Source organism: Dromiciops gliroides, chromosome 2 (genome assembly GCF_019393635.1).
Source record: "Dromiciops gliroides isolate mDroGli1 chromosome 2, mDroGli1.pri, whole genome shotgun sequence".
Lineage (NCBI taxonomy): Eukaryota > Metazoa > Chordata > Mammalia > Microbiotheria > Microbiotheriidae > Dromiciops > Dromiciops gliroides.
The window spans coordinates 372,520,572-372,540,354 of record NC_057862.1 but is presented as its reverse complement, the minus strand read 5'-3'; the positions used below and the strand labels follow the sequence as shown (position 1 = coordinate 372,540,354).

Sequence of the window (19,783 nt, the reverse complement as noted above, 5' to 3'; positions counted from 1 at the left end):
GCCACCTAACTGCCCTGAAACCTACTATAGTTTTAATTGGTTACATGGCATAAATATGTTTCCCCAGGTAACATTTATTAGTACATTAAGAAATATAATCCATTGCACAATCTTTATTTGATCCTTCTAAAGTTCTTTGACAGGGAAGTAATTGTCATGGAATTCTTCTATATCTTGCTTCTTGCCTACCTGACTTGATAAAGTGTTAGAGAGGTATAACTTACTTAGTGAACAAGAGATATGTGGATTATATTCCCTTTTTATTCTTGTCTCTTGCAGTGGGACATCCCCCTTGGCTTGCCTCAATGCTATGCTTCATTCCAATTCTCGAGGTGGTGAGGGACTCTTTTACAAACTTCCTGGACGAATAAGCCTTTTCACACTCAAGGTAAGTAGTTCTCTGGTTCTTGTGAATAAGTTGTAGAATTTAGTTATGTTGTCAGATACAGAAAGTTTTCACTTAATGTAAGTGGACCATTCCACAGACTTCTGTGTAAAGGTATTTTAATTTAAATTTAATGCAAATTTACCCACCCACTTCATTTAGTCTGTATAAGAAAAGTATACACAAAATAACATCTTTATGCAAGTCATAAAATTTACTCAAATATTGTACCATGATAATAAACAGAATCATGAAATAAAAGGTAAAGTTAATGATAAAGTAGGCACAGCACTGGACAGTAAAGGTAACATAGGTGTATACTATGTTGCCCCTTTCCCACTCATTGTACCTAGCCTTTATCATTGGTGGTTGGCTACATAACTTTTTTTTCCCCACTGGGGGAATGAGGGTTAAGTGATTTGCCCAGGGTCACACAACTAATATGTGTCAAGTGTCTGAGGTTGGATTTGAACTCAGGTCCTCCTGAATCCAGGGCCAGTGCTTTATCCACTGCGCCACCTAGCTGCCCTGCATAACTTTTTTAAATGAAGCTATCGAGAAATAGCTTTTTTCCCTCATATATCTGACAGTAGCAAGCAATGTTATTCTCATCTAGTCTTTGAATTTTTAAAAATCTTTCAATATTTGGATCCATCTTTTCAATACAAGAAAAATATTCACTCAAATGATGAAATGCTTCTGCCAACTGTTTTGTTGTGAATCTTCTTGGTTCCAAAGCTTCCCTTTCTTCTTCTGCAGTCTTTGCAGCCAGCAGCTCAATCAGATCCTCATTCAGAATCCTCATTCGGATTTCTTTCAGAATTCTTCACGAAAGTTGAGTTTGCATAATGTGAATTTTACATAAAGTAAGAACTGTCCGTACTATCTCCATTGCATATGTCTATACTTATGTTTGCCTATAGAAATGTCAACTAGATCAGGGCTGAAGTAATGAAGAATTTAAAAAAGTGATTGACACTAGTTGTTTCAAATATATGAAACTTAAGCATGGTTTTAAAAGTTTATATGTAGTAAGGAGGATATAAGTATGTACTTATTTACTGATTTATACTAGTAATCCTAACTAGCTTTGTGACTTTATTTAAGTCACTTGATCTCTCTGTATCTCCATTTCCTCATTTGAAGGACTAGCTGATTTCTTAGGTCCCACCCAGTTATACCATTGCTTGATTATGTATCAGAAGCAGAAGAACTTTGTTCATACACACAAATGGTTATACTTGATTAACATTGTAAATGGCCCTAATTAATGAATATGGTAGTTTTCTTTCTAAACTACTTCACTTTTGTAATATTTGAGCAGCTGTGTCATAATGGATAGAATTGAAAACAGGGAGTTAGAAAAAACAGGTTTTGCACTCCTATAGGCACTTAGTAGCATGTATGATCCTGGATAAATCACTTAATGTCTCAGCTTCTTTATCTGTAAAATGGGGATAATATTGGCACATACTTAAAGACAGTTTTAATCATTATCCACAAACATAATGTATAGAAAGCCTTTGAAAACCTTGAATTATATAAATATTATGTATTATCATTATTACATGAAAAATGAAAATGGGTTTAAGGGTACAGTGCTCAAATTCTTTGTCATTTACACATAAAAGAAAGCTAGGAATATAATAAAAATGATAGCACACAGTCTTATAGATGTTAAATGGTTAAAAATATATATAAATACTACTATTACTGGGCCTTTTCTCCTGCCCTGGGCTGCACAAGATTCAGGCCTTGGAGGCCATGAGAAAATTCAGTGACCCTTTTCTTATCATAATTCCTATGGCAACAGAAGATATACAATAAATATGATACTTTGCCTTGACAGAAATCTGAAGTTTGCTTGTTGAAGTGGGTGTCAGAAGGCTTTCAGCTTATGAGTTATTATGAAATGGTGCAATTTTTTGAATTCTTTATCCATTTCTCATGAAGAAATCTTGCAGAAGTTGTGTTATGTTCAGAATGTTCCCCAGTATATTAATCATGTTGGGAAAACCTGACACTGTTTTGCATCAGTTTATGTAAATCTTCCTAGGTTTCTCTATTATCTGCTCAATTCATCATTCCCTACACTGTAATAATATTCCATTACTTTTTGATGTATCTTATGTTTTAAATTTCTTTCTTATTCTTATGAATTAATGAACTTTGGCATTTCCACATAACAAAGAACAACAGAAAAGAATTGTACAGCATATAACATTATGAATCTCTGTTACATACCACTTACTTTTTAAAAGTATAAGGTATTATAGGCTCTGCTTTATATCTCCTACTCTCTTCTGTTCATTTTAAAACTCATTGATATTCTTTTCTTTTTAAGCATTGTTCTCATTGGTCTCACACTTCTTCCTAAATGTTACCTCCTTCCTTGCAAAAAGTTCTCTTTTGTAAAAGATAAGAAGAGCCAAGCAAAACAAATCCACATATTGGCTCTCAGAAAATGTATGTCTCATTTTGTATCTAGTCCATTACCTCTGCAAAGAATTGGAAAACATGATTTGTTATCAGCCTTCTAGAATCTAGTTTATTATATTGATCACAATTAATAATTTAATTCTTTTACAATTTTACATGTGGTAGTCATTTTATAAATTATTCTTCTGGTTCAAATGACTGATATAAATCTTTTTTAAGTTTCTCCAAATGTATCAGGTTCTAGTCCCAGTCCCAACTACTTAATAAAATTAATTCATTTACCAGTTTCAGTTGTAAAATTGAGGTGAACACTGTCCTGCCTACCTTAAAGGGCTGTTATGAGGATTTTTCATCATTTTTTTATGCATCAGTAATAATCTGTGACATCCATATACCATAATTTGTTTGGCCATCCTCCTATTAGTGAGCACCCACTTTGTTTCTGGTTCTTTGCTACAACAAAAAAATACTGTGAATTTTTTTTGTACATTTGGGTTATATCCTTTCTTTGCTGTTTTGGTGGATGGTATATGTCTATTAGAGGTTTCTTTGTGTCAAAGAGTGTGTGTGTGTGTGTGTGTGTGTGTGTGTGTGTGTGTGTGTGTGTGTATAAATAAATAATTAAAAAAAAATTTTTTTTTTGGTGAGGCAATTGGGGTTAAGTGACTTGCCCAGGGTCACACAGCTAGTTGTATCAAGTGTCTGAGGCTGGATTTGAACTCAGGTCCTCCTGACTCCAGGGCCAGTGTTCTATCCACTGCGCCACCTAGCTGCCCTGAGTATACATGTTTTTGTGAATTCTTGGGTATTGCTTTCCAGAATGGTTTGACCAGTTCACCTACCACCCCACATATACATCATGTCTGCTTGGTTTTGTTTGTTTGTTTGTTTGTTTTGGTGAGGCAATTTGGGGTTAAGTGACTTGCCTAGGGTCACACATTAGTAAGTGTTAAGTGTCTGAGGCCTGGTTTGAACTCAGGTCCTCCTGAATTCAGGGCTGATGCTCTGTCCACTTCGCTACCTAGCTGCCCCTCTGCTTGTATTTTGTGAGAAAATAATAGGGTTTTGGGAACCCAAAGTCCCCACTCTAAGGGGATTGATTGGATTAAGATTGATTGGATTGACTGATTTCACTAATCAACTCACTTAAAGTTAATTCAATTAAAACCACACCTGCCTGGCCCTCAAGAGGATGTGTTTTCAGAGGGTGTGAACTCTGACCTCAACACAGGACCACCCTCAAGTCCACTGAATCATTGGATTTGGTTGATGCTAGCCAATTAGCTTGAACCAGTGTGTAAGGGCCACCTCTCTTCCAGACCCAGAAAAGGCTTCCACACACAGTTACTTGAAGTTGGACTCTCTCAGAGGCACTCTGGGGGGAGGGGGAGGGCGAGGGCGAGGGCAGGCAGAGGACTTGGAGGAAGAAGTAGGCCAGGCTGAGCTCTATTCTCTTCTCTAGATCCTAGCTAGGCTTTCCTATCTTTCAGAGCCAATGTGCTCTATCTTTACTAATATCTAATATACTTTAATAAATGATTAATGCCCCAAAACTGGTGCTAAAACTTCTAATTTATAAGTAACAACTATATTAGGAACCCTAGCAAATTTTCCCCAAACTTGGGACAGAAATAAGGTGACCACATATAGTTTTACACACCATACCATCTACATTCCTTCTGACAACTATCATTTCCCTTTTTTGCCATCTTTGTGAATATAATGGAAATAAAATGGAACCTCAAGAGTTGTTTTGATTTTCATTTTTCTTATTAGTAATTTGTAGTGTTTCAACATATTTTAATAGCTTGGATTTTTTTATTTGAAGATTGCCTATTCAGATCCTTTGACCATTTATCTATTGGGAAATGGCTCTTGTTCTTATATAGTTCACTGAATCAATAAACATTGAAGCTCTTACTATGTGCCAAGCACTGTTAATAAGTAAGTGCTGGGGGCAGCTAGGTGGCACAGTGGATAAAGCACTGGCTTTGGATTCAGGAGGACCTGAGTTCAAATCCAGCCTCAGACACTTGAAACTTACTAGCTGTGTGACCTTGGGCAAGTCATTTAACCCTCATTGCCCCCACCCCCCCAAAAAAAGTAAGTGCTGGGGATACAAAGAAAGGTAAAAGATAGTCCCCACTCTTAAGTGCCTTAAAGTTTAATAAGATAGTTGTAGATATAGTTGTATCAATTTCCTATGTATCTTGAATATTAGATTACTTTTATGAGAAAAATTTTCTGCAAAAAAAAAAAATTGCCCAACCATTTCCCTTTTAATTCTAGTTGCATTGAGTTTGGCACAACCTTTTCACTTTTATCGAATCAGTTATGTCTGTTTTATCTTAATGATCATCTCTGTCCCTAATGTAGTCAAGAACTTTTCCTCTATGCATAGTTGTGAAATGTCTTTTATTGTTCTCTATTAAATAAAACATTTTATCATCATTGTATCTGTATAGATGTTATTGTAATGTTAGGTACTGGTCTAACCCTAATTTATGCCACTTCCTTTCCTCATAATATTCTTCCCTTTGATTTTCAGTAGACTGGGTCTGTGGTGTATTGGTTGAAGAATAACAACTGCCATTTATTATAGGCCGCTTGTGTGTAGAACACTGGGATTAGTGCAAAAGATATACAAAATTTAGGTAATAGTTCTTGCCTTATGGAGCTTCACATATGTGTCTTCACATCCATTATCTCATTTAATCCCCAGGGTCACAGCTAATAAGTATCAAGTGTCTGAGGCTGTATTTGAACTCAAGTCTTCTTGAATTCAGGGCTGATGCTTTTATCTACTGTGCCACCTAGCTGCCCCCTCTCATTTAATCTTACTTTTTTTTTTTTAATTATAAAAATATTTTATTGGGGGCGGCTAGGTGGTGCAGTGGATAAAGCACTGGCCCTGGAGTCAGGAGTACCTGAGTTCAAATACAGCCTCAGACACTTGACACTTACTAGCTGTGTGACCCTGGGCAAGTCACTTAACCCCTATTGCCCCGCGGGGGGAAAAAAAGTATTTTATTATTTTCAAGTTACATGTAGAGATAGTTTTCAACATTTGTTTTCCTAAGATTTCTAGTTTCAAATCTTTCTCCCTCCCTCCCCCCTCCCCAAGACAGCATACAATCTGATATAGGTTATATATGTACAATCACATTAAACACATTTCTGCATTAGTCATGCTGTGAAAGAAGAGTCAGAGCAAAAGGGAAAAACCTCAAAAAAGAAACACAAAAAAAGTAGAAATAGTATGGTTCAATTTGCATCTAGATTCCACAGTTTTTTGGGTTTTTTTTCCTGGATTTGGAGATTTTCCATCATGAGTCCTTTGGAACTATCTTGGAACATTGTATTGCTGAGAAGAGTCATGTCTGTCACAGTTGATTAACATACACTGTTTGTTGATACTGTGTACAATGTTCTCTTGGTTCTGCTCATCTCACTCAGCATCAGTTCATGTAAGTCCTTCCAGGTTTCTCTGAAATCCACCTGTTCATAGTTTCTTACAGCACAATAGTATTCCATTACATTCATATACCACAACTTGTTCAGCCCTTCCCCAATTGATGTGCATCCCCTCAATTTCCATTAACCTGCCACCACAAAAAGAGCAGCTATAAATATTTTTGTATATGTGGGTCCTTTTCCCTTTTTTTATGATCTCTTGGGAAAAAGACCTAATAGTGGTATTGCTGGGTCAAAGGGTATGCACAGCTTTATAGACCTTTGGGCATAGTTCCAAACTGCTCTTCAGAATGGTTGAATCAGTTCACAGCTCCACCAACAATGCATCAGTGCTCCAACTTTTCCACAGCTACTCCAAAATTTATTATTTTCCTTTTTTTTGTCATATTAACCAGTCTGATAGGTGTGAGATGGTACCTCAGAGTTTTAACTTGCATTTCTCTAATCAGTAGTGATTTAGAGCATTTTTTCATATGGCAAAAGATAGCTTTGATTTCTTCATCAGAAAACTGCCTGTTCATATCCCTTGATCATTTCTCAATTGAGGAATGACTTGGATTCTTATAAATTTGATTTAGTTCCCTATGTATTTTAGAAATGAAGCCTTTATCAGAATATTGGCTATAAAAATTGTTTTCCAGATTTCTGCCTCCCTTCTAATTTTGGATGCATTGTTTCTGTTTGTACAAAACCTTTTTAATTTAATGTAATCAAAGTCATCCATTGTTCATTTAATCTTTTGGGGGTGGGGTGGGGCAATGAGGGTTAAGTGACTTGCCTAGGGTCCCACAGTTAGTGTCAAGTGTCTGAGGCCAGATTTGAACTCAGGTCCTCCTGAATCCAGAGCCGGTGCTTTATCCACTGTACCACCTAGCTGCCCCTGCATTTAATCTTTTTTTTTTTTTTTTAAGTGAGGCAATTGGGGTTAAGTGACTTGCCCAGTGTCACACAGCTAGTAAGTGTTATGTGTCTGAGGCCGGATTTGAACTCAGGTACTCCTGACTCCAGGGCCAGTGCTCTATCCACTGTGCCACCTAGCTGCCCGCCCCTGCATTTAATCTTAATACCACTAATCCTAACCCTAACCCCTAGGCAAAGTGGATGCAGGTCACATGTCTATCAAGTGGTGGACCTCATTCTACAACCCTGATCTTTCAGCTAATGCTAAAAAGTACCTACTGCTTTACTGTCCTCCCTTCTAGCCTTGAATAATTTGTGGTCTTACTTTGACATTTATTGGCTCATAGTTGGGGTGACATTGTCTGTGAGACAGCTAAAGGGGCAGATGACTGGCCTGGAGTCAGGAATACCTGCATTCAAATCCAGCTTCAGATACTGTGTGGCCTTAAGAAAGTCACTTAAACTCTGTTTGCTTCCATTTCCTCAACTAATGGGATGATAATAACCTCTACCTCTCGGGGTCTTTGTCAGTATCAAATGAAATAATATTTGTAAAAGCATTTAGTATGGTGCCAGGCACATATGTTTGTTTTCTTAGTTATCTTGGTGACATGTAAATCTCCCTTCATAAAATTAGTCCATTGTGAGGCCTCTAAGTAGTTTGATCAGTAACCTGATATGTAATTATGATTATGAATATATGAACAAGGCTGCCCATTCCTCGTAAATCAAAAGGGGGAATTGAGGGGATTAGGACAGCAAGTGGTTAATTGTGGAAATTGAATGAACCACACTATTTCCATCTTGTTACTTAATTCTGGAACTAGTTAGTTCAGTTCTATTCAGTTGTGGGAATTGGGAGAAAACTGTAATGCATTGTTTGAACCTATTCCTTCGTGACTAAGAAACTGGACCACCACTACCTGCTGCTTAGAGACCCTTAACTAAAGACCTAGTTTATGTTGATGAGAAGCCAGGTCAGATTCAAACTGATAAAAGGAGTTTTTTCACTATTGTACATGTCTTATTTGAAAACTGGCCCCACATTGATCAAACAGTTATTGTTTCCATGTTCTTTTGATTATTTGCAGACAGTTGGGGTGTGTGGGACATCTCTTTTTCAGAATTCAGGGAATTGTACTTGTTTGCTTTCCCCCTGCCAACTTGGAAAGTCCCTAATATTTCCTCCAGTTAGAAATCAAAGTACCTAATATTGTGTCTTAGTTGATTATTTCCTTTTAATTAATAGATCTTACTTGATTAATTGTTTTTAATGTATAAAAGTCTGTCTACCCCTTTATTCATGGTCCAGGCCTAAGCTGAGGAGGTCTGATTTTGCTTTGTTGGGCAGTTGCGCCATTGATTCCTTAGTAAGTTGATATGCTCGGAAAACTGAACCTTTTTGTTCCTTTAGTCATTTCATCTTTCACCTGCCACAGTGTTATATAAATGCTTGTTCCTTTCCCTGTCCTAACATTACATCTAACTCCATCTCATAAGTATAATTAAGATTAGTAGCTTTCTTCTGTTAAAAGTTGTTTTGGGCAGCTAGGTGGCGCAGTGGATAGAGCACCAGCCCTGGAGTCAGGAGTACCTGGGTTCAAATCCGGCCTTAGACACTTAACACTTACTAGCTGTGTGACCCTGGGCAAGTCACTTAAACCCAATTGCCTCACTAAAAAAAATAAAAAAAAATAAATTTAAAAGGGGCAGCTAGGTGGCGCAGTGGATAGGGCACCAGCCCTGGAGTCAGGAGGACCTGAGTTCAAATCTGGCCTCAGACACTTGACACTTACTAGCTGTGTGACCCCTGGGCAAGTCGCTTAACCCCAATTGCCTCACCAAAACAAAACAAAACAAAACAAACAAAAAAGTTTTCTTAATGGGCAGCTATGTGGCACAGTGGATAAAACACCAGCCCTAGATTCAGGAGAACCTGAAAACAAATCTGATCTTACACTTGACACTTAATAGCTCTGTGACCCTGGGCAAGTCACTTAACCCTCATTGTCCCACACCAAAAAAAAAAAAAAGTCAATTCATATTTGAATGATATATTAAGACCTCACTGTCTCTCCAAACACATGCAGTGATTTATTCTGTTATTGATTGGAGATGGATATGACAAAACACAATTAACTGTTATTTAATTGGCCATGTCATCGTGATATAACTTGTCTTTGTGATCTGGGCAACCAAGCCTGACTATTTCTTGTCGAAGTCCAAGCCATCTGATGTCAGATACTGTTCCAAAATTTGGCTATAGTATAGAAAATTAAATTTCCACCTGTATTGTGGTAAGATCAGATCTGCTTTTACAAATATAACCTATCAAAGAAATTCATTTGTTTTCAGAAGTGTGCATGATTTACTATGTTGCACAGTAGTTGGAAGTAGTATGTAGCATATGTTGACTGAAATCCTGTAGTATTTGCCTCAGATTTCTCATCTTTTCATTGTGATATGGTAATGATAGCCTGTTCAAATCCTGTGGCATTTTCAGTGTTCCATGTGCTGAGGGAAAGTTTATACAGATGGCTTGGCAGCCCCTCACCTCCCTCTTTGGAAATTTCTTTTTCTGTGCTATTGAGTTCAGAGTTTTCTTCCTTCTTAGTACCTGATGGCCACTTATTTCCAAGTCGGAATTGTCTTAATTATGTCGGGTTCTGTATGACGTTTAAGACCTGACAAATAGAGATTTGTCAGAAATTCAGTAATATTGCTGAATTTTTCAATAAGCTCCATGGGATTCATTCTGAATGGTGGGGGTGGGGCTTTTGTGGTGGTGTGCTGGTCATGTGTGGTTCCATGTATAGAAAAACACAGCACAGAACAAGAATGGAATGTTAGAATTGACAGGGACCCTAAAATACAGAATGTTTGAGCTGGAAGGTACATTAGAATTGATTTAGTCTAACACTCTTAAAGTACAGATAAGGAAACTGGGGTCCAGAGAGGAGAAATCTAGTAAGTGGCAGAGAAGAGGCAAGTTAACCAAGTTTTGTGACGCTTATTCCTGAGTTCTTTTGACTAAACCTTTCAATAATCTTCCCAGTACTGAAGACTACAGTTGACACATGTCTCCTTTAACATTACAATTTGCAAATGTGAGGAATAAAACAGCTAATTTCCACTCTACTCTTTTACACTAAATTTTTGGGGGGAGGGGCAGGGAAGAATGTGCATGCTTTCTTTTTTTTTTTCCCTCTCTGTCCTCTTTCCTCTACCTTCCCCTCCTTGTCATTTAAAAAACAAAAAATCCTTTTCTCTTATTTGGAGTACCTTGCTATAAATGTGCTGACACTAGAAAAACATCTTCTCACCTCTGCCTCCTGAAGCTGTAATCTCATTTTTCTTAGCTGCTAAAGCAAGAACTACTATGCCATTAGAAACAATTTTAAAATGTAAGGTGTTTTTTTTTTTTGTTACTAACAAGTGTTTTCCCTCTTACTGAGAGAACTGAACATCATGATTGCTTCTTTAAAATGGGAATTTCTATTTGGACATAAAGTGGAAATATTGCCTTTAATTCTACATTTGACACAGTATATCTTTTAGGGTCTGCTATAACAGCTAATAAGCAGTGTAATTTTTGTTATGTAGTTGGAAGACTACTTCTTCCTGATTTTTGTCTTTATTTTCTGTGCAATGACATCACAATATTAATGTTTTCCATTCTGTACTTCTTAAAGTGCTTTCCTCATAAGAACCTGTGAGGTTAGAGGGTAATGTGAAGTTTATAAAGTGCAGCAGTTTAGTGAAAATTGTTAATTTTGGATTTAGGAAAGACATGGATTAGAATCCTGCTTCTGACACTAAGGTGACTTTTGCAAGTCACTTAACCTCTGATCTCCAGTTTGTTTATTTGTCAAGAGAAAATAGTACTTGCTTTGCCACCAGAGTTTCTTGGCACTTTCAAATAGTTCAGTATCAGAAACTGATATTTTATCAGTGGAGTTGACACTGAAGAAGAGAGATTAACATCCGCTTTCCTGTGAAAGGACCATGGAACTTTGCCAAATTTGATTTGTAGCTGAAACATTCACACCTGTTGTTTACCTTATTGTAATGTGAACTTCTTGACAGCAGGGACTATCTTACTTTTCTGTTGGTATCCTCTTAGTACATTGTTTTGCACATGGTGGGTATTTAATGCTTGTTTGTTTTTTAAAATATATTTTAATTATCTTTTATTTTACATCACATTTCCTAGTGCATCTCACTTCCTTTTCTGAAAGTGCTTATAGGAAAGAAAAAAAGAGAAAGAAAAAGCATTTCAACAAAATTATTTGTTTTTCAACACATTGAAAAAAAAAATCTGTTTTTCTTCAGATGTTCCATACCTATAGTCCCCCCACCTCTGCACAGAAGAGGAAGGAAGGTTATCTTTTCATTTTCTTCTTTGGGGCCAAGCTTAGCAATTATAATTTTGTATCATTTAGTTCTAATTGTTTTGTTATTGTTTCCACCTACATTGTTGCTGTCATTATGTTATATTCCTGGATCTGTTTACTTCACTTTGCATTAGTTCATGTCTTTCCTTGCTTTTCTCTATTAATCACTGAGCTATTATTTTTAAAATAAATTTTATTGAAATCTTGTGTTTTTACATAACCTAAATTTCCTTGTATCTTTCCCCCTCCTTCTATAATAAAATTTTTTAGGGGGAAGGGGAGACTGGATTTCCCTAAATGCAGTGGTCCCTCCGGGCTTCCAGTACTAATTGGCAAGGAAGCTTTAACCTGCTCCATTTTCTATCCTGGGTCACTTCTTTACTTAGCCAGGTGACCTCCTTCAAGGCTCATCATAATGGTGCTAGACTGATCCACTTTAGCCCTACTGCAGCTCAGAATCCCCAAACTCAAGTGATCTACAAACCACAGTCTTCCTGGTATCGGGGATTATAAAATAATCAAAATTGATTAATAATCTGACAAAACATGTACAGTGTTCTACATTCTTGGACCCCTCACTTCTGGGGGGTGTGTGATCTTCTTAGGCAGTTTCCCTTGAGCCTAAAATAATGGTAATAGGATAGTGGTTAGATACTTGATCATAAAATGGATTGAAAGTTGCTATTTATGTATCCTTTTTTATTGACAGTAGGAGTGAATATAGTAAGTGGCTATAGCTTTTCACACTCAGGGTCATTATGTGATTTAAGTCAGTGTGCCAAGGGTGGGGGCCAGGCAGATTCCCATCTCTTTCAGGAACTGTGCTTGCAGGAATTTGACATTTTAGTTAGGTTCAGCTATTGTGAAGAATTGGATTTGACTTCTCTTCCTGAATGCCTGTATTTAGGAAACAAAGCTTTTGTGGTGACTTTTTTCTAAGAAAAATTGGCTCCAGTTGATTAAACCTGAGAGGCATTAACAAATGAAGATTTGTGATCTAAACTTTGAAAGATTTTTGGGTACTAAAATGTCTTCATTTCATGTTCAGCCTTCTGAAAGTGGCTTAAACTCCCCCCAGAATTTTGGAGGAAAGGAATGAGGACCAAAAAAAAGTAGCATTTTTTTTCTTCTATCCAGTAGATTCCCATCTCTTATGAGTTAACACATTTTGAAATGTGCACCTGGAATTAAGGAGTGCCAGCTAATGCTTTTGTCTGAGTATCATTCTGTTGGGAGACTATGTGAATTCCTCCCAGTTTTTGTTCATTGTGTTAAGCTGTTTACAGTTGAAAAGGGTGTAGAAAGATAACTTAATTTTAACCCTCTATGGAAGCATTTTGATCTGGTTTCACGTGCATGGGGCTATATTTGTTTAATGTAGTGTGAAAATTAAGAGGGAGGTGGTAGAAAGATAAGATACTGAAGGACTCAGAAACCTCTAAGTTTTGAGTATACTAACTTGATCAGCAAGAAGAAGTATTTAATAGTATCGTGAAACCTGATTTCTTTGAAATGCAATGAAAATGTGCCTTTGATTTTCTGGTATTTTTATTCAAGATTTATAGGATGACTAATTAGCTGGGAGAATAGCTGTTGTGTTTGAATTTTGAAAAGAATATTATCTGCTTAATGAGGTTTAACTGTATTCATGTTCCTGATGAAGTGATAACAAAATAGTAAGCCTTTTCCCCCTGGAAGTGGCAATGAAATGGGGGGATGGGAGGATTGGGAAATAAGGTTTGGGGCAGAGTGAATCAGTCACTAAACACTAAACTCCATAGAGCCTGGGCCTGAAATAAGGAAGACTCGTTTTTTCTGAATTCAAATCTGGTCTCAGATATTTACTAGATGTGTGACCCTAGGCAAGTCACTTAACTGTTTGCTTCAGTTTCCTCATCAAAATGAACTGGAGAAGAAAATGGCAAACCACTCCAGTATCTTTGTCAAGAAAACCCCAGATGGAGTCATGAAGACTTGGACATGACTAAAAACACCTTAGTAGCAACAAGTTCCAGGCACTGTGTTGTGTTGGAGATACCAAAAAAAAAAAAAAAAAGGAAAAAGATAGTTCAAAGAATATGAATAGGCAGTTTTCAGACAAAGAAAACAAAGATATCTATAGTCATATAAAAAATGTTCTGAATCACTATTTGCAAATTAAAACAACTCTGATGCACCACCTCATTCCTTTCAGATTGGCTAATATAATAACAACAACAAAGGATAATGTTGGATGTTGGGGGGAATGTGGGGAAACTGGGACACCAATGCACTCTTGGTCAAGTTGTGAACTGATCCAAACGTTTTGCAGAGCAATTTGGAAGTATTCCCAAAGGGCTATTAAGCTTTGTATACCCCTTCATTCAACAACACCACTGCTAGATTTATATCTCAAAGACATTTTTAAAAAAAAAGGAAAAGGACCTATTTTTACAAAAAATATTTGTAGCAACTCTTTTTGTGGTGGCTAAGAATTGGAAATTGGGAAAATGTCCATCAATTAGAGAGTGGCTAAACAAGCTTTGGTATATAATTGTACTATAAGAAATGACAAGCAGGATAATGTCAGAAAAATCTGGAAAGACAAACTGATGCAAAGTGAAGTGAGCAGAACAAGGAGAACTTTGTAAACAGTAACAACAATAATGTACAGTGAACTGTCAGTGACTTAGCTATTCTCAGTAATACAGTGATCTAAGACAATCCCAAAGGACTAGGTGAAGCATGCTGTCCACCTCCAGAGAAGAAACTGATATTATTTGAATACAGACTTAAGCATGCTGTTTTTCACTTTCTTTAATTCTTGGGGGGGGGATGGGGGTTAAGTGACTTGCCCAGGGTCACACAGCTTGTAAGTATCAAGTGTCTGAGGCCGAATTTGAACTCAGGTCCTCCCGAATCCAGGATGTATGCTTTCTGCGCCACCTAGCAGCCCTCATTCTTTTTTTAAAATTATTATTTGAGTTTTCTTGTACAAAATAATATGGAAGTGTTTTGCTCAATTGCATGTGTAATAAACCATATTTGATTGATTACTGTCTGAGGGAAGGGAGAGAGCAATAGAATTTGAAATTCAAAACTTCTAAAAATGTTTGAAAAATTGTCTTAATTTGTAATTGGGGGAAAATAAAATATTTTTTAAAAAAGAAAGGCAAAAAATAGTCCATTGCTCTCAAGGATATCATACTCTAATAGGAGAAAGGCAGCACTTAAAATGAAAAAGAGAGGGGAGTAGGCAAAGAAGGAACAGACCAATGTACAATCTAAGTTGCCACAGGGAAAGAAATGATGAGATAACTGTTGGGAGGACCCCTCCTTAAATGGAGATTATGGGAGGAGCTCTCCCTGTCCACCCTTTTCTCTCTGCATTACTGTGTAGGTGAGTGTCAAGAGTTGATAAGAACTTGTAGGAAGATGAGTTTCTGGAAACAGCAATGAAATCCAGAAGGGGGGACAGGTGGCAATAGCTTTCATTTATATTGTGCTTAATGGTTTACAAAATTGTTTTCCTATAACCTTGGAGAGGAGAGTAGATTGTGCAAGTATTATTTTAATTTTTCAGATGAGTAAATTAAGGTTCAAAAAGGTTGTTATTGACCCACAATCAGAACTAGTAGGTATCCAAGTCAAGAACCCAGGACTTCTCATTTTTAATGGAGGAATTTTTTTAAAAAGTGTTCACTATCTAGTGAACATGTTAGTTACGTGTTGGTTACCTTTCCATTTTAAAGGCAGATTAAGGTAGTGGTAGGATACAAAATCTGGTTCAAGAGCTGGAGTCCAGTCTAGCTTCTATCACTTTAGCATTTCAGTGATTGTTGGCAACTCACTCTCTCTGACCTCCGTTTCCTTTACTGTAAAATGGAGACATGATTGTTTATATCCTAACTCATAAGACTGAAAAGATAAAATGAGGTGATGAAAAAGAACTTTGTGATTATAAAGTACTGAATACAAGCCATTGTATATTTGGTGTGGCATACTTGATTGACAACTGTTTATCAGATTTGGGTGATAGGATCATTTAGGGCTGAGTTATAAGACACCCTACCCTGCTGAGCACTTAGGGAATCAGATTAAAGTGCAATTGAAATATTTAACAAAATAATTAAAAATATAGTAATATATATAATGTTAATATGTGATTTCTGAAGTCAATATGCAACTATCAGAGATCCTTATGGTTTAGTTTGAGTTTGACACTTTTTATTTTCAGTATATGCTCTGGCAGCTTCATAATGTATTTTTGCATTCCCATTATTTTTAGGAATAAAACTATTATGGGTCTCCTAATAAGTTTCCTATTAAATATTATATTAACAAAGGACGAATATTAGAATGGCAGATCTATAAAAAGAATTTCAGCAATACTAAAGCTTAGTTGAGCTGTGACTGACAAAAGAATTCTAATGACAAGATAGTGTCAGAGGAAAAGGATGATTATGATGACAAAGAAAAGTCAGAACTACTTCATCTCTTCTCTTTTCTCTGCCAAGAAGAATGATCTTATATTCTTATTTAAAGAAAAGTTATTGATAAAAGTACATCTACTTAAAACAAGTTAAGCCAGATGACACAGAAATATGGAACGATATACTTTTTGTACTTTGCCACATTGGAAAACTCTGCTTTAAAAAGATAGAACTTGTGGATAGAGCACCGGCCCTGGATTCAGGAGGACCTGAGTTCAAATGTGACTCCAGACACTTGACACTAGCTGTGTGACCCTGGGCAAATCACTTAACCCCGATTACCTCACCAAAAAACAAAAAAAACCCCAAACCAAAACAAAAAGAAGATAGAACATAAAACTTTCTATGGCGTTTAATCTGAATGTTTCCTAGTATTTTCATTTTTGTATATATATTCTTTCATATCTGCTTTCACTCTAAATCACTTTAGGGGTTTTCCCATTTCTTTGGATTATTTAACTTATTCTTCATAACAAGAATGATTTTTGGACTGGAAAAGATGGAGAAAAAGATACAGGGATTTGGATGCTCAGGAGGTAGTAAGAGCCACCTGCCATAGGTGAACTACATAATTGCTTACTGAAAAAACTAGCAGATTTAATTCCTGAGCTACTTAGTATTAGTAATCTTTGAAAGATTGTGGAAAACAGGGCGGGGGGACGTGGCAATAGTAGTAGAGATGGGCAAATATTTTAATTTTCTTTTTAAAAAATTTATCGTTTTATTTTGTTTTGATAGGACCTTGATTTCCATTTATGGCCTTTCCCTGTCTCTTCCCCTACTCAAAGTCATTCCCTGTAACAAAAGATAAAAAGGAGGAAGGGACAAAACAGCTTAGCCAAACTAATCAGCAGATCTTTGTTGTTTGACAGTATATATGCATGGCTTTGTATCCCTCTCTGCAAAAGGGAGAGAGGTACATTTTCTCCTCACTTCTTTGGTACTAAGCTGGTCAGTAAAATTATTCAGAGCTCAATTTTGCTGTTGTTCTCTTTACCTTGTTATAGTCATTGTGTATATTGTTTTCCTGCTTCTACTTCCTTCATTTTGAATCATTTCATGTAAATCACTCCATGCTTCTACCTGTATTTTCATTTATCACTTATAACTCAGTAATATTTTATTGCAGTCATGTACCAAAGTTTGTTTAACCATTTCCATATTGATAGGCATCTACTTTTTTTCCAGTTCTATAAATGGATAAGTGAATGAGCATTAGTATCTGCCAGGCACTGTGCTAAGCTCTGTGTATGTAAAGAGAGAAAAAGGAGAGTCCCTACTTTCAAGGCAAATAGAAGGGGCTGGACAGCCAGTGGAATGAATGGTGGTCCTGCATCTTATTAGAAGACTTGAAGCTGATGATTTCCAGCATATTCAAGTGGTAGAAACACCATGAATTGTCAAGGAAAGGGAACTCACGCTATCAGTTCTTCTAGTTCAGCTGAAAGTGGGTGGGAAACTTGGGGCCCGGGTCTTTTTGCCCCTTTTAAAAGTGCTAGTGTAAATAGTTTTTTTGAAAGAAGACTGTGCACTCAGCAAGTAATAATCAGGGAGGTTTTCAATCTGGGCAAAAGTTCCAGGATGTAAGTTCTCTGGGTGCAGACCCAGTTCTCTTTTTGTATCCCCACTACTTAGCCCAGTGCCTGGTACATTGGGTTGGGGTTAGATTGGTCAGTTGAATGAGTATGAAAGAAAGAAAGAGAAAGAAAGAAGAAAGATTTAATTAGGTAAGGCAAGTGGGGATCATAAAGCCATTTCATTCTGGCTTCATTCCAAGTAAATCTAATTTCCTTTTTTGGATAGGCTTATTATTAGACTGGCAGATAAGTGTCAGTGTCAATTTGGGCAGAGGTCTCTACTATAGTCCCTTAGAGAATCTGTGCTTGGCTCTTTGCTTTTAAAATGTTTTTCAGTGTTTTGAATAAAGGAATAAGTGAATTTTTTGCCAAATTTGTTGATAACACAAATCAAGCAGGAACGGCCAACATGCTAAATGATAGTGTAAATTTCCAAAAAGATCTGGGCTTAAATATTGGACTGAATCAAAATGAAATGTAGTAACATAGACATGAAGTTTTACCCCTGATTTAGAAAAAATCAACATAAGTATAAGATAAAGGAGGTGTATATTGATAACAGTTCATATGAAAATTATCTGGCTGCTGGTATAGTAGAGTCTGTACAGTAAAATCAGGGTAGCCTTTTTTTGGTAGCTTTTAGAAAAAATTCTATTTTATTTCTCATTTTAAATTCAGTTTTATTTATTTCCAGTTCCAAATTCCATCCTTCCCCCTCCACCCATTGAGAAAGCAAGAAAAACAAAACCCATTACAAATAAGTATACACATGCAAAACATTCCTCCATTAGTCATATGCAAACAACAACAAAAAAAAGCAAGCAAGCAAAAGAAGGAAATATACTTCAATCGGCTTCCTGATTCTATCTGTTCTCTTTCTGGAGGTGTAGAGCTTATTTTATCATGAGTCTTTTGACATTGTGGTAGTTCATTGTATTGATCAGTTACTATGTCTTTAAGTTGATTATTTTTTTGTTTGGGTTTTTTTGGGGGGGCAGGGCAATGAGGGTAAAATGACTTGTCCAAGGTCACACAGCTAGTGTCAAGGGTCTGAGACCGAATTTGAACACAGGTCCTCCTGAATCCAGGGCAGGTGCTTTATCCACTGTGCCACATGGCTGCCCCTGATTTTATGATAATGTTGCTACTGTATAAACTTCTCCAACTTTTGTTTTCTCTACTTTATATCAGTCAGTTCATACAGGTCTTAACCAGATTTTTATGAAACCATCCCCTTCATTATTTCCTACAGCACAAAAGTGTTCCATCCCATTCATATTCCAAAACTTGTTTAGCCATTCCTCTCAGTTTTCAATTCTTTGCTACCACCAACAAAAAAAAACCTGCTATAAATATTTTTGTACATATGGCCCCCTTTTCTCTTTCTTTGATCTTTTTGGGGATATAGACTTAGTAGCAGTATCACTAGGTCAAAAGCATAATTTAAAGGCTTTTTGGTGGTAAATTCCAAATTGCTTTCTAGAATGGTTATACCAGTTCACAGCTCTACCAACAGTACATTAGTGAACCTGTTTTCCCACATCTCCATCAATATTTGACATTTTCCTCTTTTGTCATCTTAGCTAATCTGTTGGGTGTGAGGTGGTATCTCAGAGTTTTAATTTGAATTTTTCTAACTATTAGTGATTTGGAGCATTTTTCATGTAGCTATTGTTAACTTTGATTTTTTTCCTCTGAAAACTGCCCATTTATGTGTTCTAAACATTCATGATTTGGGGAATTTTTGTAAATTTGACTCCATTTTCTATATATTTTAGAAATGAGGCTTTTATCAGAGAAACTTGCTACAAACACCCCCCCCCCCCCAGCTTCTTGCTTCTCTTTTAATTTTAACCGTGTTAGTTTTGTTTGTGTAAAAACTTATAAAAAATGCATTAATTTTTTTGGAGGGACATTCATTTTTAGAAAAACATTTGGAGTTCCAAATTCTTTCCCACCCACCCCTCCCCCACCCATTGAGAAGGCAAGCAATGTGATAAATTAAACATGTGAAATCATACATTTCCATAATCATGTTGCAAAAAGAAAAGAAAGAAAAATAAAGTGAAAAAATTATGTTTCAATCTGTACTCAGACTTCTATCAGTTCTCTCTTTGGAGGTAGATAGCATTTTACTTCAGG

The 19,783-nt window shown here is 36.5% G+C and overlaps 1 protein-coding gene across 2 annotated transcripts in view; it reads left to right on the top strand.

The window, feature by feature from the left end:
- Positions 1 to 19,783, top strand: part of ASXL1 (ASXL transcriptional regulator 1) — a 64,007-nt gene that overhangs the window by 19,965 nt on the left and 24,259 nt on the right. For both annotated transcript variants that reach the window (XM_043984903.1, XM_043984902.1), the window contains exon 3: positions 280 to 388. In XM_043984903.1, the coding sequence (XP_043840838.1) occupies positions 280 to 388 (109 nt within the window). The remainder of the gene's footprint in view (positions 1 to 279; positions 389 to 19,783) is intronic.